This window comes from Corylus avellana, chromosome ca3 (genome assembly GCF_901000735.1).
Source record: "Corylus avellana chromosome ca3, CavTom2PMs-1.0".
In the NCBI taxonomy this organism is placed as follows: Eukaryota; Viridiplantae; Streptophyta; class Magnoliopsida; order Fagales; family Betulaceae; genus Corylus; species Corylus avellana.
In genome coordinates, this window is record NC_081543.1 from 6,969,931 (window position 1) to 6,994,507 (window position 24,577).

The window sequence follows — 24,577 nt, forward strand, 5'->3', positions numbered from 1 at the left end:
GCGTTACTTTTTTGAAATGCGAAGAGAGTCACTATACTAAATCTTTTGTTATCTCCAAAAGAGGGTGTATCTTTAGTAGGGTATTCCTCTACCATGTGATCAAGAAGCTTTTGTGGCATGAAGGTAAGAGTGAGAACCCTGATGCAATCATGATGATGGACACATGCAATATGTAGAAAACTTTACCCTTCTTTTAGTGGAACCATTATACACATAAATCTTTATTAGCCCATATATATATATGACTCATTTGGATCCTTCTGTTTCGTAGTACGACCCCTTTTTAGCTTAATTATTATGAACCCACAAACCCCATCACCTATCATACCAAGAACGCAAAGACATGCTAGCTTTATGTCATCACCAATAAAAAGGTTTCCATGATGCTCTACACTGAAGATTTATTTTTAGCAGATTCTCTATCTATCTATATCTATATCTATATTGGATTCAATGGCATTAATTATCATCTTTCTGATCATTTGGGATTGAGCAATATACAAGGTTTGCTAAGTTTTTTATATATATACATCTTTCTCATGTGGGTTATGATCAATACATCTTTTTCAGTTACTGCATTCCCATTGTCATTTCCCATAATCATGATGAGAGAAATAATTAATACGATTACATATATACCGATGAAGCTATATATAGCATGCATGGAGTAAATTAGAAGATGATAATCGACAAGTGGGAGTTCCTTCCATGGATGAAAAAGCAGTGAAAAACGACATGGATATATATGGAACTACAACTTTAGGGTCTGTGGTTGGTAATATTTAGGAATGAACATAAATATTAATGGAAAAAGGATTTGGGTATGTGAAGCTTTTGATGACACGAGTGGGGGACCTTCTCCTTCTAAAGCTCTTTGGGGCTCAATCCCTTATCCCTTTTGTGGAATTGAAGATTGTCCTCTCATGCATTCCTACTCCCTTCCAAACCATACCAGACAAGAAAAGTTAAATTGGAGTCAAACCCACAAATTGACACCAGGGGCCCTACCCTAATAGTAAATAAAGCAAAATACCAGGGTGGTTATTGGTTTAGAACAAATTAAAGAAGCCTAGCTAGCTAGTACCCTCATCTCTCTCTCTCTCTCTCTCTCTCTCTCTCTCATATGTAATCCATGCAAGGATGAAGGATGTCATGAAATCTAGAGAGATCATATAAGTGCATGCTAGTGATCACCCAAATCCAAATGGGAATAGATGCTTTCTTCTTTCGCAATTAAAGAAAGATTCCTCTCCCAAAAATCTAGAAACCCCACTTGTTTTAATTAATCGTATAATCCTACTATTATGAATTCATGATCATTTCTAAACCTTCAACAAAATCAACTACATGCTCACATTGGCTAGTCCTGTAGCAAAAAGCTTCACGTCCGACGACTAGTCATTTCGGCTAAAGATTTGACTAATTATAGTGATCGATGTAGCTCAACAATGCATTAAAAAACCAATAAATAAATTTAAAAAATAATATTTTAAATAAAATAATAAAATAATTAATAGATAAAATGCGAGTTGAGTGTAGATATTTTAGAAAAGTAAGTGAATGCATGTGAGTTGCTAGCATAGAAAAGATCAACAAGGTCCCATGTGACAGTCCATAAATCAAGCCCAAGCTTAATTGGTTGCCAGGTGGAAAATCAAGCTAGATGATTTGGACTCTAGAAATGCCTTCTCCCACCGCTACTTAGCTTATAATATATATGTAATTGCTTTATTGGAACCTCTCTTTCCCAATATGAGAACAGAGAAAGGCAAAGCAAAGATTTTTTTATTTTTTTTATTTTTTTTTTTTTTAAAAAAAAAAAAAAAAGGAAAAAAGAATACACACTTAGATTTGGAGATTCCTCTTTAGACTAGTATTACTGTCACAATGGCTCCCTAGCCACCACCCCTTTATAATATATTGAAGCAAAGTTAGGGTTTAACTTTTAGTTCATTTAGATGTGCAAATTAAAGGTTCAAGGCAGTGGGAAAAGTAGGTTGGCTTAGTATTAAGGGCATGTTTGCTTGAATTTCAAGCATCTTTATGTTCTCTACAGAATTATTCTCTAAAATGAATATATTCCCTTCAATGTGAGCTTGCGGGACCCATCTTCTTCTCCAATTTGAATACTTTGCAAAGCTTCTCCCTTTTCTATCTCCTTCCTCTTAAAGATTTGATTGGCGCCTCCACCGTCCATCCAATATTACTTTCTTGCATCAACGCAACACTGATTACTATATATACATATATTAACATTAAATTGACTAATAAAATAGTGTGTTAAAGTGTTGAAAAATAATTTAATCTATGTCTTCTTATAAGTTTAAGCTTCTGGAGTCCCCAATGGGTAGCGTTCAATCGGCTAGAGACCACGCCTTATGAAGCGGAGGTCACTAGTTTGAATCCTCCGTCCACCCTCTTGTGCGGACATGTTAAAAAAAAAATTAAAAAAAAAAAACAAAAACTTCTGATATAAGTGGTGATTTAACATGTTATCACTATGACGTCTTGAATTCAAACCCTAACTACGTCAATTCACCTCCTATTTAATTAAAATACTCCACATGTTGATTAAATAATTAAGAGTAAATGATATGGACCATCTTTTTATTTCTCCAAAGCTAATGTAAGATGTTTCCTATCTTAAATATTCTACATGTTGATTAAATAATTAAGAGTAATGTGGTCGGGACCGTCTTTTAATCCTTTCAAAGTTGATGTGATTACAAATTCAATGGTGAGTTTAAAAGTCTCATTAACTTTAGAGTGATAAAAAAGAGGATAAAAAGATGTTTTCTATTATATATTAATCGATAATTAAATTTAAATTTTGAGTAATGTTAGCTAGGGACCATCTTTTTATCCTCATATGACTTTTAAAATCACCATTTAATCAAAATTCAAGTATGATTCATCTAAAATTTAATGGTGATTTTAAAAGTCACATCAGCTTTAAAAAAATTAAAAATAAAAATAAAAATAAAAAAATGATCCTTAATATTACTCTTAAATTTTTCGCTTAAACTTTAAAAATAAATAGGATGAGAGATTATTAGACGAAGCGTGTGAAGAGAGAATGATAGATGGGTACGTGTGAGGGCTGAAAGTTGCATTGTAGTGGGGAATATATAACATTCCTTTGTCATATTCAGATATCCTTTGCCTTTGAGACGACAAGTTTGATTGGAATACACATACTGAGGCAGCTCACATCTCGGACAGTATGATCAGACCTACGTGTATTTAATTAATCTTTTTTGTTTTTTCTTTTCTTTTTCTCAATATATAATATAAGAGCCTTTAAGCGTCAATGTCACACTTTGAAGATAACTCTTAGCCCAGCTAGCTTCCATGCAACAAAGGTTGACCGTAAGTATAGTCTCCGAGCCAAAAAAAACAATTTGGTCCCGACCTACAATTATTTTACTACTTGTTTACACATCTTAGCATATGATTGGAGAGTATTAAAAAAAATTTAATGACAGATCGTATGGGCATGCTAACACATGTCAGCAAGTTATTGAGCTGATTCTTAAAAAGCTATCTAAAATGTTCAATGTTATAATTTGGAAATGGTTAATTTATTAAGGAATGAGTTAATAAGCTTTGAAAAAAAAAAAAAAAATTATTAATGCCAATCGTCGCGCGCCCCACCACCAGGTTCTCCAGCTCCGTCCGGGTCCAAACGCCACCTGCCACAGTTGTGTCCTTGCGTTTCGGCCAGTCATCATTTAGGCAAGGGCGGAACTACATACAACAGTGGGGGGACGAATGTCCCCCCCAATTTTTTGAAATTTTCATTAAAATAGGTATATTTATATATTTGCTTCTTAAATTTAGAAATTTGTCTCTCCAAATTTAGAAATTTGTCCCCCCAAATTAATTTTTTACTCCCTTGTGTTTGTCTGCAACAAGACTTTGTTTTTAGCTTTCATTGTTGTTAATTAACTTAAATATTTGATGGGTTTGGATTCATTAATTTATTTGGCATTCTTTCACTTGTTAGTGGTAATAAGTAACTATAATAAAATTTTAACAAAAATGACTTGTGATTTACTATGAAATTATATCTACGTATTCGGTAAGTGCTATTATGGTCACGTCCAGGTAGGATAGCCATAATTAGTCTCTCCGGCCTACTCTTTCAATTAAAAAAAAAAAAAAAATCGTCCCCCCACACTCAAAATCCTGGTTCCGCCCCTGCATTTAGGTTTACAATATTTGTCACAAATTAGATGGTTTAATCATTTATGATTGCACCATTGTTTGATTCGACTCTTACCATTTCTCTTCTTGTTATTTGGGGCTTATAGGGATTATTAGGAAAAAGAGTTCACGCTCAAAGGTACTGTTTTTCTTAGACCCTATAAATTGTGTTTAGTTCCTTTTGCTACCTAGGGTTTTTTTTTTTTTTTTTTTCAAGCTATTTTGTTAGTTATTTATATTACTGTGTATTTGTGATGCCATAAGATTCAATGTAAGACTTTCATGCTTTTATTTTATATAAACACACACATATAAAGAGATTATGTGTATCTATGCTTTAATTTGTATTTATATAAGTCCATCAATCTCCCAAAAAAAAAAAACCATTCCGTCCCCTCACACCTCAAATCCTAGTTCCGCTCATACGCATGTGTGTAACCATTTTTGATCGAAACTGTAAGATTAAATCAATTAATGGATCATACAAGAAGTTTACATCTTTGATGACTATTCAGACAATTAATCACCATGGTTGCTTAAAAATGCATCATTTCTTTATAAATAGCCCACTTAATTTTATTTATTATTATTTTTTTAAAAAGCATAATTAAAAAAATTCTTCTACAATCTCTCTCTATAAGATTAAATCAATTAGATAATACATTAAGTTTTCATGTTTGGTAACTATTCAGACAGTTACCATGGTTGCTAAAAAATGCATCATTTCTTCTATAATAATCAATAATTATAAGTGTGATCATCTAATGGTTAAGACTAATACCATTAATTAGTAATAACTACAATTTTGATATGAAATTGTTGCTACTCAACTGAAATTCGACGTAAAAGATTTTGATTATGACATGAAATGTTTTTAACTAAAACACTGATGCTTCTGTTTGACTCTTATCACCCTGAAAATTATCTTGGAAGCGCGCAATTCCTTGTTTGGTGCACAATAAAAAACATTGGTTTATAAAAGATTAAACAGGGATTTGGATAAAAGAATTTTTTGCACTGTATTCGCAAAGGTAACGCTCAAAAAAATCAATCACATCAAATAATATTAAAATGGTGATTAATTACATAAAATACCCTTTTAGATTAATTAAATATGAGTTACATAAATGCCCGAGAGAGATGGGATGAAAAAACGGAATTAAAAATCAACAATTAGGATTTCGGTGAATACTAACACTTGTTCCGTGAACAATACATGTATCCAAACATTGTAAGAAGACAAAAGTTAAAATCAACTCTTTTTCATTAAGAGTAATGACCCCAATCACAATGAAACAAATACAAACATAACAATTATAAAAATATCAAATTAAAACGCAATGAATAACATCAAGTCACCAAAGCAATAAACATCTGACGAAGAAAAAAACCTTGCACCAAGGAAAAACATATCAGGGGCAATCGAACTTGGGATATCACTCTACTATTAGAAGAAATAAATCCATGCAAATTAAACTTATAACCCCTTGTATTTCACTTAAACAATCTGTACGTATGATGCCAGGCTCCTCACGTGTCTCTGCTCCAACTTCCTTGTTGGCCAATCTTCTAAGAGTGGTCTCCTTATGGATACCTACAAGTAGACTTCAATTGATCTTCACTCTAAGAGTGTAGTGACCCAAATAATTAACTAAGCTTAGATAACTTAGTTAGAGTGTTAATTTGGGTTTTCGGTCACTACGAACAGCTGGAAGGGCATTTTGGGGAATTCAAACTTTCTGACCATACGTACGTACGAGGGACCACCCACGTATGCCTGCAAATAGTACGCAAACGTACACATGGGGGACCACTCGGACATACGCTGACTTTTGGTTGACCACTGGTTAATGCCCGTACGTACGATGCAGCATTTGGTCTACTGTGTAAACAATACGCGGATGTACGCCCGAATAATACCATATGTACGCTGCTTTTCAAAACAACTCTGCAGCGCTCACAACTTTATCCCACCTATAAATACCCCACCCCCACACAACCCTTACCCCCCATTTAGCCTATGTTGCCCACCTAGAGTTGTTGCTTGAGTGTTTTTGGTTAGTTGAGAGTTCTCAAAAATGAGAGGTGATTCTTGGAGGTTTTGCTTCAAGGAAGTAATCTTCTAAACTTTGCTTGTTCTTTACTTAGTTGTTATGCTGTACATTTCATAGATAGCTTAGTTAGTAGTTTTGAGCTTCTAGTTAAGTTGCTTCTCTTTAATCTTTATTTAAGTTGGTTTAACGTTTCACCTTTATTGAACGGATTTTCTTATGCATGGAGGTATCATTATGAGATATGAGGTTCTAGAAATTCTTTTTTGCAGCTTTAGAACCAGTTTGGGAGGATAGGAGGACGTTTGGAACAAATGAGGTTCTACCTAAACCTTTTGGGCGAACGTACAGCCAAGAGCCCGAACGTACGACCCAAAGCATTCTAGGGAACGCCACTTTGGCCAGTCATCCGATATCTCATGTTTTCATGTTCTAGGTTCGTTTTAGTTGAACTTAGAACTAATGGTAGGTTTTCCACAGATTTGGAAAACATGGATCTTTTGGAGGGATACTTAGAGAATTTACACGATCCAGGTGAGTTTTAGCTCACATAATGCTCACCATTTATTTTTTTGCAATGCATGACTATTTTGTGTACCAAAACATGTATATTTACAACTCTCACGATATACACTTTGCTGCACATGAACTCTATCATTTGTGAAAATGTGCTATTTAACAAGATAATGACATTAAGACTTGTAAAAACATGCATGTAAAATACGAACAAGATTAATTATATTGTATGACATGATACACCGGTAAGTGCGGGATAACGGCCATGGGCTTACTATACATATTAACTTTATGGTTAAAAGTGTATGTTGATATATGAGCCTTGGATCCAACGGTTGTTTCGTGACCGGCACAGCCTTAACGGGCTGTCACTATATGACATACATCATTAGTGGTGTGGGCAGAGACGGAGGGAGGGGGGGACCGGGGTGGGCCATGGTCCCCCCCCAAAATAAGGAAAAAAAATATATATTATAAGTAAAAAACAAATTATAAAAAAAAAAAAAAGTAAAGTTAAAGTTTTAATTTTATCATTTGGCCCCCTCAAAAAAAAAAAAAAAAAAAAAAAAAAGACCCTATTTTTAATTTTGTTGGCCCATACCCACTAAATATATTTTTTGGCCCTTACGGTAGTCTTTAGTTCATAAAAAACAACCAAAATAATTTTTTTTAATAAAAAAATTCTAAAGAACCGAAGAAAAAAAAAATTTGGCTAGCCCCTTTTCGTAAAATTTCCTAGCTCCGTCCCTGGGTGTGGGCCACCCGAGGTCAGACTCGGTCGGGCTACTAGTGTTATGGACGATAGCGTACAATGGTCAGGGCACCGGAATTGTATTACATGTCCTTTGGAACAGTGTCAACCCTGCTGATAAGGGGTAATATTTAGGGTAGACCATACTGTTGAACTATCATTGTTATTCATAATTATAGCATATATTATATATGTATTGCATTCATGGCCTGTCATACCTAAAATGTTGCATTCTTTACTAAACGGAATTCATTACTAAAATGGTATGGGTATTATGTGCATTAACTCTCACTAAGTCCTTGAACTTACCCCTTCTTATTTTTCTCTCATGATTTACAAATTGCGCGGTTTAGCTAGCTTAGAAGAGGATGCCTACGGACTGGACTTGGGTGATTGCTCAGGATTTTATTAGAATCGTTTTTGAAGATTTGGATCCAATATGGTTGATTGAAGTCCATGTAAGATGATGGAGGAACCACACGGGCGGATACGATAGAGATTGTCATCTCTTTGGCATTACTTAAAATTATGCGTTGATCTTATTACTTTATTGCAAGACAATTATCTTTATGGTTTGTAATATGTTTATTTTGATGATTGGTCTTTGACCAGTACAGTCAAGAGATCTATTTATGTTATGATGATTTTATCTTTACTTTGGTGATTATACTTGTGGTTTATAGTTATTGCTTTCTATTCCTGTAGTTTAATGTCTTCTGATGTATTCTCTCATTTAGGAGAGGTTAAGATCCCTTAGTCTTGTCCCGTAAGGGATGTAGGCTAGGAGACAAACTATGGAGTCAATTACTAGTTAATTGATTTTCACGGGGCATTATAAAGAGCCTTTAACACACAATCACTACTCTTGGCACAAACCCCAAGACCCTTGTGTATCAACACAACTAGGACTTGGTACCAATCTCTCAACTACCTCTATGAAGTTTCGAAATTTTTTGTGAGATATTCTAAAGACAAACAAAACTAGCTTTTTAAAAGGCATAAAACTGTGTTTCTGAGAGGAAGCATCTTAACAGGTTAAATGCATGTCCATACGCGATTAGGGTTCTCTTGACGTAACTGCCTTCCATGTCTGGATAGGAGTCCTTCATCTTGAGACATGACTCTCCAATGATGCATATTGTCTTCTTCATGTCCGAATAGTGTCCTTCATGTCCGAACCCTAATTCCAGTTTAACCTTACTCATTGAGAACTGCTACACACACACACCTATTGTACACTGCCATCTTTATACTCCTTGATGTGGCTCCAGCAACTTCATATTTCTACTACGTCTTTTTTTTTTTTTTTAAGGCATCTACTCTAACAAGCCTTTTATAACACCCACACCTAAATGATATGATATTGTCCGTTTTGGGCCAAGCCCGCACGGTTTTATTATTGGGTTTACCCCCAACAGGCCTCATACTATTTAATGAAAGTGTTTTTCATATAAACACATCATATCTTCCACACCTAGGCAACATAGGACGTCACAATCACTAATGACCGTCACAAGGGCCATCACCTTGGCATGTTAACACTGGTTGTTCCAGTGGACTCCCAAGAGCATCGTTGCCTGGATCGCCACCTTGACATCCTAACGCTAGCTATTCCAAAAGACTACAAGAGCTCTGTCACCTAGTCCATGATAAACCTCTAAGTTGTCACTAGAGTTACGTTGAAATCTTAATGACCATGCTGATGTGATTCGAGCTATCCTAATGCCACCAGAAGACCTGCAGTGAACCTAGATTTCTAATTTTCCTCCTCATATTCACTATTCACTCTAATTTTCTCCATCTCGACAAAATAAGGGGCGCCTCGGTAACATAACAAAACGGGTCATTTTGGTATGACACGTAGGATATGATTAAATGATGTATGTCGACATGTAGTCTGAAACTTCACAAAACGATGCGTACCGCCTTGGATGCAAGGACGTTACTAATTGTTCGGAAATGTAATATAAGAGTCTATTGATAAACTTACGCTGTTAAAACTGAAAATAATAATAATAATAATAATAAATTAAAAAAAAAAAAAAGCATGAAAATAAAAATTTAAGGTGTTATTTGTTTTTTAGCATTAACTCAAAGATTAATCTCAAAAATACCCAAAATAAAATTGCATAACAGCCCGACGGTTAAGTGGAATTATACACTTTGCCCCTCAAAGCTATAAGATGGATAAATTGTAGCAACCCAACGGTTGAGGGGAAAATACGCTTAACAAACTTCAGCAATCAAGTGAGAGTATGTTAAAGCATGAGTATGTGAAAAAATGATGCATGATCATGTAAATGATGAGATACGATATCTATTGTTACGTTTTAACTGTTGCATTCATTTTCATGTTATGAATTGTTGTTTTAATTCTCCGTATTATGGAATGTAGAGGTTTTTATATATATAGTATAGTATAAAGAAAATATAAGTTTTGAGATTTTACATATACGTACAAATTTCTCTATGCAAGTGGTTATTTTAACAACTACATTTAGGACCGTCAAATATCGTCCAAATGTGAATCGTGATTAAAGACATCAAGAACCTACCCAAGAGGACCCTCAATAGGACCGCCAGATAGACATCCGACACTGCTTGAAAAAGGGGACTCCCGAGAGCACCATTAGATAAATCACAAGAAGACCGTCTTGACAGTACTCGTGCAAAATGCCCAAGAGTATCATCAAGAAGACCGTCAGCAAGTCGTCCCAATTTTGCTGAGGTGTCACACTGAAGTCAACAAGCCTTAGGGAGTGTCTAAACAAAAATTCACACGTCCTCACACCGCATGAATTCTTGCTTAAAGCTAAAGCTTTTTTACACTTAGAAGTAGAGGGTTTCTCAATCCTATAAACAGATAAGAATGTTCATTGTATTAATTGCGAAATCTAAGCCTTGAGAACCTTTTGAGAGGTTGCCTACCTTCACATTTGTGTGCAAAGAGAGCTATTATTGAGAGCTTCCATTGCTTTTCCTCTTTTGAACTTTGTATTTCAAACCACACACCATACTAAACCTTCAACAGCTTGAAGTCTTGGTGTGGTATGGTAAGGAAGTAGGGAGGCAAGTAAGAAGCTTATATAGGTTACAAGGGGGTTTGTAAGTTTACTGCGTTATGTACTTCAGTTTTTTTTAGCGATCAACTTTCTAGGTTTGGCTGCTTCATGGTGATTTTACCTTTCGAGGTACTCAAAGGGTCTCCACTTTCTCACCAAAACGCAAATAGTCCTTCAATTTTCATGCGGCTTAACCCAAATTACCCTCTAAAGAACAATAGAAAGAGTGCACAAGCAAAGTGTCAATTCTATTGAAGAGTACCCACTTCAACTTCTAAGTCCAGCGTGGGAGTCAATTCTATTGAAGAGTACCTGCTTCAACTTCTAAGTCCGGCGCGGGAGTTTATTCCCGTCTCTTCTTCCTCCTTGTCTTTAGGGTTGGCATTGATTGGTAGGTTTATTGTGGGGTACATAATAGGGACAAGAGAGTGAAAGTGCATTTGAAGGCCTTAAAACATAACCATATTGTGATGAAAAGACTGTAAGGAGTTCAGGGCGTTTTGTTATCTGAGGGTGGCAAAGGGGGTTTGGGGGTAGGGCAATGGGCTGATAAAAAAATATAAATCATTTTTTGAAGAACTTGTTTCGTTTTACGGTTAATTGAAAAATGTTTTTGAATGACTAATGCTTCTCTCTAGTCAAATATTTGAAAATGCTAAATTCATTTTATGTCGAAACAAAACATAACCTAAACTCCACCTTTGAATAAGAACTAGAAGTGAATTTAGAGGCTCCAAGCCAGCTGCCAACACTCCAACCAGTGGTTTCAATTCTTGAACTAATCCCGACCCAACCCCACGACAACTTGCCCCTAGTTTTTTAGTTTCTTGTGTTTTTTTAAAATTTGAAAAATAAAATAAAATAAAAAATAAAAAATAAAAATAAATCCATTGAGAAGAAACAGTGTGCAGCACACAGGATACACTTTACACCACTAATCAATAATACAAAACATCTAATCAGCACAGCACACAACTCAAAATAAGTACCTAGAGAACGGCCATAGCTTCTAGTTAATTTAAGGTACCTTACTAAGAGACTCCAATTTGCTTCAAATCAGAAAATGGAACTCCAGTTTTGGTGCAACACGATGAAGCAACAGGTACAATCACAGGATTCATAAAACCACACAGCACACGTTTATTTTGACAAAACACGGTTGCATGAGCAGCCAGGAACCATTTTATCAATAGAATTCACTTGTAAGTTTGAGAAGGTAAACATCATCAACCGACCTTATGCAAAAACGGCCCTAACAATATATAGGACCACCAAGATACAACTCAACTCGACTCGACTCAACTCAACTCAACTAAGCCTTGGCAAGTCTACACTTATTTAGATACATTTGTGTAAAGATTTACCAGTACCAGTTTGAAAGAAGGCGGAAGCAGGTTAAACATGTGCTGACAGCTTGGCACAGCTTGGCAACAGTCCAAGCGTAGACCTTCCACATTAATTGCTGTTCATGTTCCCCAAGCACACATATTTCATCTGCAACCATCATATGGAAAGATGCCTCAAAATGAAAGCAAACAGGTATAAGCATATTACTGTATAGGAGACGACCAAACTTTTGAGCCAATATATAATATAGTGAATGAGTAGATAATTCAAGAACAACTTCAATAGGGTGAAAACCAAGGAAAAAATAACAAGTAATCGCTCCATTTTGGTGTTATTTTCAAAGGGCTGTTCCAAAACTAGGTAATACAAGATGCATTAACAATAGATGTTTTAATTATAAGGGCAAACCATCCAAACTAACACCTTTGTTATAAGGTCTGACCAAACATTCAATTTGGGTGATTGACCCCCTAATTGTAACGAAATGTTGCAATGTGCCCCATTCCCCCACTGTCCAAAGTAGACGTTATATATAATAGAAATGGATAAAATTGACCTAAATATCACTTAACCCATCTGAATATATAAACCCTCTCCCATTAATTACAATCCATTCACTCTCGTCTCTCTAGCGCATAACTACAATCAGCTTGCTCTTGTTTCCTAAATTTTTATTTTTCTATTCATTTTTTTAGTAAAATCTCTCTCTCTCTCTCTCTTCCTGGGTCAGAGTTTCCAAAGAGGCAGTTGTTTGTAATTTCTTAAAAATTGGAAGTTGTATCTTAAAAATTTATGTCAAAAGCAGCCATGTGTAACTATTTATTGGAATATAAAAGAGACAGAAGGCATATGTAAACACATCAATATGTTTTTTGCTTTAAATCAAAAAATAAAAAGTTTTCCTAATCAGAGAGTCAATTAGAAAATTTTTTTTTTTTTTGATAAGTAATGTAGTATATATCAAAAAAAAGCGCAAAGCGCCTCTAAGTACACAATAAAGTATACAAAGGAACCCAATCAAAACACCCAGAAAAACCCAGAAAAAACCCAAACAAACCAATCAAAAACCCAGAAAAACCCAATCAAACCAAACACCCAGCCAAAGGGGAATACAAGAGACCCAACCAAACCCCAAGAAAAGCCCTAGTGCATCTCAGGTGGAACCCTAGTGCACCTCAGGGGGAAAAGAAAAAGCATTTTTCGATCCCAAAAAACCCCGCCGACGCCGGCCCTTCACCGGAGAGATGGAGCAATCCAGATTATTGTGCTCCCTCAACCCCTTGACCTTAGAAGCAGAAACTTCAACCTTAGGGGCAGAAACTTCAACCTCAGCAAGCAGATCCTTGTTCTTATGCAGCTGCTTTGCGACTTTTTCCTTCACCCTCCGGGTATAAAACAGTTGGGACGAGGATTTAGAGGAGTAAATGGGAGTACCATTCTCTGTCATGCGAGGAAAAGGACGGCTAAGACTCCTCCCCATCTCAACCGCCCCATCGAGAAGGGAAGTAGTCGAGAGTGAAGTGCATCCCTGCGACGAGAACAATGAGGTAGTAGCAGGGGAAAGAAAACAGCCAGCTTGAACCTCCACCGGCGCAGAGGGAACCAGAACAGGGTCCTTTCCCTTAGAAGACAAAGAATCCTTCAACACCACCGGAGCGGGAGAGACAGCTCTCGGACTCAAGAACCCACGACGAAACAAACCTTTCTCCGGAGAAGAAGGACGAACAACCAGCTCCTCCTCCCCCGAAAAAGGAAACTCCCTATCCCTGCAAGAGCTCGCCGGAGAGTCCACCTCCCAAGGAACAGCGAAGGCCTCCTTGAGAATAGAAAGACGAGCCGAATCAGAAATCTCCGAAGACACAGACGCACCCCGGCAGATTTCAGGCATCGAAGAAAGAGAGCCCTCCCAGTCCCTGCGCAACGTGCTCGCCGGTACAGCCTCCGCAGAAGGGGAAAAAGTAGCCCCCTGAGAGGACCCGTCACCGGCAGACCCAACAATCTCGCCCAAAACTCGCACCGGAGAGAGAGAGAACACTGCCGGGGAAGACCCATCGCCGGAATCCAAACCGGTAACCTGCAAACTCAAAGAAGACCTAGCAAACGGCTCCAAACACTCTTCAGAGGCTAGAGGAATCCCAGCCGATACAGACTCCAAAGGTAATGAGAAAGAGTTATGGACTGGATCTGAGAAATCCGGATCCAAGTGCTGAACCGGATCCAAATTTTGACCCAAACCCACTTCAAAGACCGACCCGGAATCACAACCCAAAGCAGAAGTTGATAGGCCCAAAAAACGAGCCCTTTTACTCCTGCGATTGGGCTTCGAGACAACCCCTGCACAGACCCAGTCCAACTTACGTTGGATTTGCCCTAGAAGCCTCATCAATCCACTAATACCGATCTTGCCCTTCTTCTTCTTCCTCAAACTCACTGAACCAGCCGCCTCCACCAGAGGAGAAGACAAGCTCTCCAACGCAGAGCAATCCACGGCAGACCGCAACCCCAAACCGTCATACTCCGAATCCCACCAAGACGACCCCGGAAGCAAATCGAGAGACCTCGGATACTCAACTGCTCTCGCCTCGACGCCCGGAGAAGATCGAAGGACATCCACGAAAGACCTCCCGGAATCGCCCCCCAAAGAAGGACCATCCATTAGAAACCCCGCCGAAGATGGAACCCCCGACTCCGCCGTACCATCCGACTTGATCTGTGCCGCCATCAGTTGCCGAAGCTCTCCCGCGAAACGCCGCCAGCCCCTCCCAAAACGTCCCTCCGGAAGCCAAATGACTCCCTTACGACCACCCTCAGCCAACACCGATACCTCCAAGAACCTACCGGCCTTATTACCTCCCCCGTGGACCATCATGGCCTTATCACCCTCACGGTAAGATTTGGCAATTTCTTCCTTCACCTGAACCTGAATCGCCACTTCCACCGTTTCCACCAACCACGACGAACACCGAATGCTCGCGTAAATATACCCCACGAAACCTTTTCTCCTCTCCTCCAGACGAAAGTTAGGACACCCAACCTTTGCCGAAAGGCAGAAGGTTTTGGCTTCAAAAGAGAATCTGCGTTCCATACGCCGAACCCTAACGCGCAGCACCAGCCGCGCCACCGATCGCAGAAAAAACTTTCAAAAATTCAAATTTTGAAATTCATCCGAGTCTAGAGAGAGAGAGAGAGACATTCTAGAGAGAGAGCAGAGTGTAACAACAAATATAGCTGCTTATTGAGTCAATGAGTATTATCGAATAGTACACGCATGCGAGCACAAATGCAGACGCTAAAACAAAGAAGGACTAAAAATAAGAAAGACAAAGATTGCATTAAAAGGACCAAAAAATGAGTATTATTCTTACTTCTAGATATTCGTCCAGCCCATATTTGGAACCTTCCCGTCCAAGACCAGACTGCTTAACACCTCCAAATGGAGCCACCTGCATTGAAACATACAGGTGACTAGCTATCTACAATTATTTTTTAATTTGTTGGTGGGTGCAGGAAGAGACCAACCTCTGTTGAAATTACGCCTTCATTGACACCAACAAGTCCATATTCAAGAGCTTCAGACACACGCCATGAACGTTGAATGTTGTTTGTAAATACGTAAGCAGCTAAACCTACCAAAAGTAAGCAGAAAAACAGCCAAGCATAAAATTGGGATAGTGACCAAATTACAAAATTTGGAATCAAAATGGATCAACTTTACTAGACCTACAGTGAAAATGGAATTCTTATGAATCAGGAGAGAGAGACACAGAGAGAGCAGGATTTTTTGTACGTTTTCAATTCGAGGTATTAAAATATATATCATGTCCAGAAAAGAACCTGCATTGGTGTCATTAGCAAGGTGGATAGCTTCATCCTCAGTTTTGAACCGCAATAGTGGTGCCACAGGTCCAAATACTTCTTCTCTGATAGAAGATAAAATGCTTAAGTGCATAAAAACTAACAAGCAAAATACATGTAGTTAAAGATTAATACTTTTAAGCACACAACCAGATCAAAATTTTGGAGACTCAGAAGTGTCCACTACCATACGAGCAATATAGACTTCGAGTGGAAACCAATTGCCATATAAGTCACAGGTGAAACAATCTACGCTCTAAAAGCATGAAGGAATAAAACAACACTAAAAGCAAAATGTAAATAGATTCTAATGATAATACATGTTCAAAAACATTCAAGAGAGATGCTGATATACAAAAAACTTGAGCTACTCTGTTAACTAAAAACATATCAGCAAAACGATCTCCAGCAAAGCTCCTTTGAAACAAAGTAATGAGTGCACCGAAACATGCCAGAGTCACATTGGTCAATTATTCTCAGTTGATACAAAAATAATTACATACACAATATTCTTTAAGAAACCCCAGAAAACAAAAACTATTTGTTTTATTTTTTTTGATAAGTAAAAATTTATGAATCAAAAGCGCAGAGGGGCGCAACCTTAGTACACCGAGAGTAAAAAATTATTTGTTTTATTTTTCCCTAATAAAAAATACTAGATTACTGATCATCGTGATCTAATGCTTGGCATGTACAAATGCTTCGATTCCACAAGAACTGACTCTTAGAATTTACTTTCAAGCACAATTTTGTTATCTTTACATGCTAATAGAAGATTGTTAACAAGCAAATTAAATTAACACAATAGAGAAATGTCAACCAGACAGGAAAAAAAAAAGGATATTTGTAAAACATGGGCAATAACATCCAGCTTGCTAAGTCAAGCACACTTATAAATCAATGCATGCATACTCAAGGATAACATTCCTCAATGAGAGAAACTCTATTTATGACCATAAAACTTCAGATTCTGGTGTGCAGTAGCCATTAGTCAAGTACACACAATCCATGAACATGACTCAAAGCCAAATGAAGTTAGCAGGTTTGGTTTTGACCTAAATTCCTAATCTTGTTTGAGTCTGAATTAGGTTGGCCCATCTTACACGTACTGAATAGCTCATACTTGAGATAACGTGCCAAACCCATAATTGAGCTACATTTGAAAAGGGAGGATTAAGTGGTCCAATATTCCAAACAAAATGTTGAGACAATAATTAATGATATCATTGGGTCAATTTCCTGTCAAATTAATCGGTGAGCCATGTGAATTGAACTTTATATCATATATCAAACAGGTTACACAGGCCACGTCATATTATCTATACAACATTCAGATTTGGTAAGGGTTTGGAATTCTGACACAATTAGCAGATCAGGATCAAGTTCACACATTATTTGTTTACTTGCCTCTAGAAACTCATCCATGACAGTTAAAAGAAATGACCCTCGTATAATAAACACAATGACACCGCTATTGTAAAGGGCACAGTATAAAAAAATTGCTTCTTTTGAATATACATGCACAAGAATAACTACAAGCCTCTCACCTATGATAAAGAACGTGAAAGTATAACAACGATTAACATGTGGAGTTTTGAAAATAAGCATTTACCTTGATAGAAGCATCTCACCGTTGACATCACTGACAACTGTAGGCTCATAAAAAGTCATTCCAAGACTATGTCTTTTACCCCCGAGTAGGACTTTTGCTCCCTTCAAATAAAATAGTAATTAATGAGATGCATACTACATTAATTGTTTAAGAAAGAAAAGTCTATGCAATTGCATGTTTTTCCTGAATTATACCTCATACATTTAACATTGCATACTGAGCAAAAAGGAAAACCAAAGTATTATATGAAGTTAACAAATGTTTGTTACACCCGCCTTCAATTTGGCGCTGACTTTTACATTTTTGTTTACACTATTCAGTTATCAATGCAAAGCGATGGAAGAAGAAAAAAGAAAAGATTCTGATTAGAGGACCCTGTTCCAAATGATTTAGCAAAAGGTCTTCTAATCAGTTATCAGTGATTTTGATTTGGCAGCTGCATTGTAAAAGTCAAGCACTGTTCCAAATGGTTCTGCTTCTGACACTTCCTTGATTACAAGCTCAATACTGCATTTGGTCATGTGCCACATCAAAGATGAACAATGATATCTTCCATGTATAAGGTTCTTTTTCCCGCTAATCATCGACTTCCTATTTCTCCTACCCACCCCAGGGCACCATAGCATGTTGGGAATAAGGGAGAACATAAAACACTAACATGTGGCACTTTTTTCTTCCAAAGGATGAACAAGCCCCTAACCCATTATTGGCCTGAGTTGCAGAACCAACATCATCTAAAGGTCATTCCACTTGCCACCATGTCACACTAGTTTCCAAGTAAGCATCCTTCTTTCATAAATAGACACTTAAATTCTATGGTAGGTACTCAATGATGTAAAGTTAATCTTATAACACCAATAAGATGTGACATCCTCCTACTCAGAAATTACTAAATTCAACAGCATAGCTGAGAGGACAAACCTTTGAGATTGCATCTTGAAGAAACGATTCAACCTGCAAGGCAAAACCAAAAGGTCCAAGTAATAGAGAAATTCATATAAGCGACAGCAAGATCACAATATAATGCTTATTGGAAACTGGAAAAATTGAAAGCAATCATACCTTTTGCACTGCTGCTTCATTGATTAGAGGACCCTGTGAGGAAATGAAAAGTTAAGTTGAAATCTAATCCTTTAGTTACATCTCATTGGGGACAAAAGAGGAAAAAAACAATTAAGAGTAGTGCCATCAAAAACTACATTTCTATACAAATGTGTCACATGATACGCAAAATAAAAGAGTTCGATATCAAATGTCACAAACCAATGGGACAATATCATTTTTATCATTTCATGACTCTAACGAAAGCATGAAGTATAGAGTAGCTTCACAAATGACAAGGTGCCCAGAAGGTAACCATAACAGAAATCTGACACAGAATACAATTACAAATGCTACCTGGGCCACACCCTCGGTAAAGCCATCCCCAACTTGGAGATTTTGGACAGCTTTTGAAAAAGCATTTGCAAATTTCTCGTAGATACCTGCAAAGCAAAGCTATTAAATCTGCAAAGGAAAATAAACAGTATATTTGGAAGGAGAATACCAGCAAATGTTATAAGAATCCAGACAAATGAAACAGTTAAGACCATGTAGTGAAAAGTATTTTAAATATTGATGAATCAGAACATAACATTTGCATGCAGCTGGAAAAAGAAGAAAATTGAACCAGCAATTGATATGAGTGCATTTTATTGATAATAAAACAAAATTACAGCCACATCTGAAACTATAACTCTTCCATCATATGGGAGTTCACAAGTCTTATACTATCTGAAACTAAATAGCAGGAATACAGTAGGGTGAAAATGACAAAATCACCATACTTAAAGCATAGGAAGCAAAATCATATTGCTCTCTCTCGGCACGTGCTAGCGTGTTCCAGCATTTCTCTTCTTATATGGGGTTGTCAAGGTGGTGTCATATTGAATCCAAATTGTTTGAGTTGGCGGTGGGAGGGAAGGTCTCCAGTGTGTAGGATTTTTGAGAGGAGCAGGGGTATTGTCCGATCTTTATGCTTGGGCAAAGTCAATATTTATTGGCTGTTAACCTCCATCAAGGCAGTGGTTCTAAAGGGGACAAAGGAATTTTGAAGACATTCCAGAGTTGACTTCCCAGCTCTCCTTGCCTAGCGATGTACATAAGCTTGGGCAGTTCTTGGAGGTAGCTGAGTATGGGGGAGGGTAGACAGGGGGGCTTCTTCCTAGTGCCAGAAGGGAGAGATGGTAAGGGCTGGAAATCCTTCACCGCGGAGCTACGAGTGGTTATGCAGTTCTTCCAATCCTGACATGGTAGGTGTCATATGGGCTCCATTCCAGTAGTCATAGCACCCAGAGCGGGTCAGACAAGGCTGGCGCTGAGACTACGTGGGGGAGAATATGTCGTTTGCGGAGGCACTTGTGGGACCAAGGAATTTTCCAGCCTTGCCATTGTTGTTGAAGGGCTCATCTGATAAATTTGAGGTGCTTGTGCTGAAGGGACAGGAGGCAGTTGGGACATCTACCTCAGAGTTTGCATTTGGGAAGGAAGAAGATCCCAGATTTCCGATTGTGGAGTCAACTCAAGCAGGGGACTTCTGGTGGTACACACACACACAAGTACGTATTAATATATATAGGGATGAAGGGAGGAGGTTGTTGAAGAACGATCTCACATTGTATCATTTGAGCTTAGTTGTGGGTTTAGGTACCAGTTGGGCCTCCCCAACTCCTACCTTAAACTTATAGGTTGAATGTATTAACTTGTTATCACAGCTCAGTTTAATCGTTTGTTTGTTCTTAGACTCCATGCGTTTGGCACCTTTGGTTATGTTTTTCTTTGGTTCCGTTGGGCTGGTAGGGTCCGTTATATTAATGTGGTTTTCGGGGTTCTGTTTGAATTCATTTGGTTCTGTTGGATTTTGTCTATTTTTGTTGTACTAGCATCTAAGAGGCAGTGTTAAAAAATGATCCCACATTGGTTGGTTTTAAGCTTACTAATTGGGCATCTCCAAATACTAGCAGTTCAACTTTTGCCCAAATCACAATTATTATGCAAATTGGTGTCACCTGTGCTAAGGACTTTCCTACACGCAGGATATGGCAACTTCATTATATAGTCGTATAATTGTGACTAAAGTGCAACAGTTTCTTAGTGTGAACATAGCACCAAAGCTTACAATATTGATTCATGCATACACCCATACATAGTATTAGGGTCTCCACAAACACTGAGAGTTTCATTCAGTTTATCTAATTTCAACAATCTACGAGCAGACCAATATAAACCGAATAGAAATTAGTATCAACCAGACGAATAAATCTATGAAAACAATGTTTCCAGCTATACCTTCTTGCACAATAACTCTATTTGCACAAACGCATGTCTGTCCACTATTACGGAACTTTGCTGCAAGCTGCAATAATGAATTGCAATTCTTCAGTAACTGAAACCACTAAAACAAAAATATTCTTGAACAAAGAATGTTAAAGTAAATGATAAATACCATATAACAGAATAGTTTTTTTGATAAGTAATAATGCATTAAGAGCACAGAGGGGCGTAACCCAAGTACACAGGAAGTATACAAGAGAGCAACTAAGTAGGGGAGAAAGAAGAAGAGAACATAAAGAGAAAATCAGAAAAATTGATCACTAAAGGAGCAAGCCAGCCTGCTGTCCATGTGAATAAAGTGTACAAAAAGAAGTGAATAAGATCCTCGAGGTTTCTCGACAAATCCTCGAAGCATCTCGCATTCCTTTCCTTCCAAAGACACCATAGGAGACAAAGGGGAGCCATCTTCCAAACCACGGCACTACTAGTTCTACCTCCCGCCCACCAACTGGCAAACATCTCCATGACGCTTCTAGGCATAACCCAACTCAAGTTAAAGCGAGAGAAGATAACCTCCCACAACTTGCGCGCGACCCCACAATGAAGGAAAAGATGATCCACGGACTCCCCATCCACCTCACACATACAACAATGATTAATCACAACAATACCTCTCTTCTGAACATTATCCAGCGTGAGAGATTTCCCAAGGGCGGCCGACCATGCAAAAAACGCCACTCGCGAAGGAGCCTTAGTACGCCAAATCCTTCTCCACGGGAAGTGGTTAGGCTCCTTAAAGGCAAGCCTCCTGTAGAAAGTATGGACCTCAAACTTCCCTTTACTTGAAGGAATCCACCACATTCGGTCCTCCCCTTCCCCCCGAATCGAAGACGAATACAAGAGCGAGAAGAAAGAGGCTAAGGCCACCTCCTCCCAATCATGGATACTACGGGTAAAAGTAACGTTCCAGTGCACCATCCCATTTACACACTCCCGGATATCCGCAATAGAAGCATCCTTGTTGCGGGCAATATTAAAAAGACCCGGAAAAGCATCTTTGAGAGGCGTCTCGCCGCACCAACAATCCTCCCAAAATTTGACCTTCCCCCCCAAACCAGGGACTAATCTGAAGTGGCACAAAACAACCTCCAAACCCCGCAAATGTGTTTCCATAACCCCACCCCATGCGTTCCACGAGGGACATTTGAATGCCAACCACCCCAAACCACCCCATACTTAGCCACCAAGATACTTCTCCACCAAGCTTCTTTCTCATTTGCAAATCTCCATAACCATTTCCCCAAGAGGGCTTGATTGAAAAGGTGCAAGCTCCAAATCCCTAGACCTCCCTCAGCAATCGGAGAACAAACCTCGTGCCAACTGACCAAATGAAACTTAGGCTCATCCTTAAAACCTCCCCATAAAAAATCCCGTTTAATCTTCTCAATGCGATTCACCACGGAAATAGGGATGGGGAACAGAGACAGAAGATAGGTGGGAAGATTGGATAAGGTGCTCTTGATGAGGGTGAGCCTCGCCCCCTTGGACAAATAAGAACGCTTCCAAGAGGCCAACCTTCTAGCAATTTTCTCCACCATGTCATCCCAAACAGCCAACTGCTTGAAGGAAGCCCCTAGCGGAAGACCCAGATACTTCAAGGGAAGAGAGCTAGTGCCACAACCCAAAACGCCGGCCAACTCATCCGTCTCAACTGAATCTCCGACTGGGACCAAAACAGACTTGGCCCGATTAATTTTTAGCCCGGAAACCGCCTCGAAGCCAATACTGAGAGCTTTAATAAATCTAACATGTTCAGGTTCTGCCCCACAAAACACCAAAGTATCATCAGCAAAAAGAAGATGGGAGATCGAAACCCGCTCATGCTCCCTGGCACCCACATAGAACCCGTTGATGAAGCCCCTACTAATGGAGGCATTAATCATCCTGCTAAAAGCCTCCATGACCAAAATGAACAAAAAAGGCGATAGAGGATCACCTTGTCTAACCCCACGCGAGCTCACAAAGAAACCGGAGGGCGAACCATTGATCAACACCGAGAACCGCACGGACGAGATACAATGCTCAATCCAAGAGCACCATTTGTCACCGAATCCACACCTTCTTAATAATAGAGTAGAAACTTCCAGTTCATGTGATCATAAGCCTTCTCCATATCCAACTTACACAAGAGGCCGGGATCCCCGGATCTGAGACGGCTGTCCAGGCATTCATTGGCAATAAGCACCGAATCCAAAATATGTCTACCTTTGACAAAAGCATTTTGCGGATTGGATATGACCCGGTTCATGACTCCCCTCATTCTGTTGGCTAAGACCTTCGCAATGATCTTATAAATCCCTCCCACAAGACTAATAGGACGGAAGTCCTTCAGATCGGAAGCCCCATGCGACTTCGGAATGAGAGCAATGAATGTAGCATTGAGACTTTTTTCGAATTTACCTCGATCATAGAACTCCACAAAAACAGCCATGACATCCTTTTTGATCACCTCCCAACAATCCTGAAAGAAAGCCATAGAAAAACCATCCGGGCCTGGAGCCTTGTCCCTATCCATTTTTTTGACCACCTCCCACACCTCCCTTTCCTCAAAAGGAACTTCTAGGCTAGAAGACTCTTCCTCCTCCAACATATTGAAATGAAGATTGTCCAACCTCGGTCTCCAGCTAAGAGACTCTGTGAAGAGAGTCTCATAAAAGCGAGTAATATGATTACTAATAGCCTCTTGATCAGAGGTAGTAGTTCCATGAATGTTCAAAGACTCAATATAGTTCTGTCTACGGTTGGCATTAGCGATCCGATGGAAGAATTTAGTACACTTGTCACCCTCTTTCAACCAACGGATTCTTGATTTTTGCCTCCAACTAATTTCTTCTTGAAGGAGAGAGGTTTCTAACTCCCTAGTGAGCACCCTTTTCTTCTCGATCTCTTCTGCGGATAACCCTCTTTCTTCCTCCACCCTATCCAGAGCTTTGAGATCTTCCATACGATCCTTAATACGAACCCCCACGTTGCCAAAATCTTGAGCATTCCATCTCCTTAAATCCCACTTTAGAGCTTGCATCTTCTTGGAAAGGATGAAACTCGGAGTGCCCTGAAAATGATACGAGTCCCACCAGCTGCGCACTTTGTCCACAAAACCTTCCACTTTAAGCCACATATTCTCAAACTTGAAAGGCCTTTTACCTCCCTCATGAGAGCTACAATCCAAAATAATAGGAGTATGATCGGAACAAACCTGAAGCAACCTCTTTTGGCGCAAGTCCGACTGGCGGGCTTCCCAATCCGGGGTAACAAGAAACCGATCAAGCCTAGACCAAGAATTATTGTTTGACCAAGTAGAAATCCCCCCCACTAAGGGAAGGTCCATGAGGCCCTGTTCCGAAATGAACTCACCAAAATTCCTCATTGCCGACCGAGAATGAGCTCCCCTTGACCTTTCACTAGAATAAAGAGTGACATTGAAGTCCCCACCAATACACCATGGCACATCCCAGCAACTCATGATCCCTGCCAATTCCTCCCAAAGTAAATGCCTAGCAATAGCTTTGTTAGGACCATATACCCCCGCAAACGCCCACTCGAAACCATCCTCAATATTCTTGAAGGAACAAGCAGCCACATAACTTCCCAACGCTATATCTACCTTCTCAACAGCCCTCTTGTCCCACATGAGCAATATACCCCCCGAAGCCCCGATGGAAGGAACAAAGCACCACTCCACATACGGACATCCCCATAAGCTCCTCACTAAATTGTACGAAATGAAATCCATCTTAGTCTCTTGGAAACAAACAACATCAGCCTTCCAACTTCTAAGCAAATTTCTAACCCTCAACCTTTTATC

The 24,577-nt window shown here is 38.8% G+C and overlaps 1 protein-coding gene across 3 annotated transcripts in view; it reads right to left on the minus strand.

Annotated features, from left to right (window-relative positions):
- Nucleotides 1–11,750: 11,750 nt before the first annotated feature.
- The window catches only part of LOC132173817 (succinate-semialdehyde dehydrogenase, mitochondrial), a 34,128-nt gene continuing 21,301 nt past the window's right edge, over nucleotides 11,751–24,577 (minus strand). For all 3 annotated transcript variants that reach the window (XM_059585433.1, XM_059585432.1, XM_059585431.1), the window contains 9 exons: nucleotides 20,728–20,794; nucleotides 18,799–18,884; nucleotides 18,463–18,495; nucleotides 18,322–18,354; nucleotides 17,401–17,501; nucleotides 15,768–15,853; nucleotides 15,453–15,559; nucleotides 15,299–15,376; nucleotides 11,751–12,080 (listed from right to left, as the gene is read on the minus strand). In XM_059585433.1, coding sequence (XP_059441416.1) covers nucleotides 12,042–12,080; nucleotides 15,299–15,376; nucleotides 15,453–15,559; nucleotides 15,768–15,853; nucleotides 17,401–17,501; nucleotides 18,322–18,354; nucleotides 18,463–18,495; nucleotides 18,799–18,884; nucleotides 20,728–20,794 — 630 coding nt within the window. In that variant the 3' untranslated portion in view covers nucleotides 11,751–12,041. The remainder of the gene's footprint in view (nucleotides 12,081–15,298; nucleotides 15,377–15,452; nucleotides 15,560–15,767; nucleotides 15,854–17,400; nucleotides 17,502–18,321; nucleotides 18,355–18,462; nucleotides 18,496–18,798; nucleotides 18,885–20,727; nucleotides 20,795–24,577) is intronic.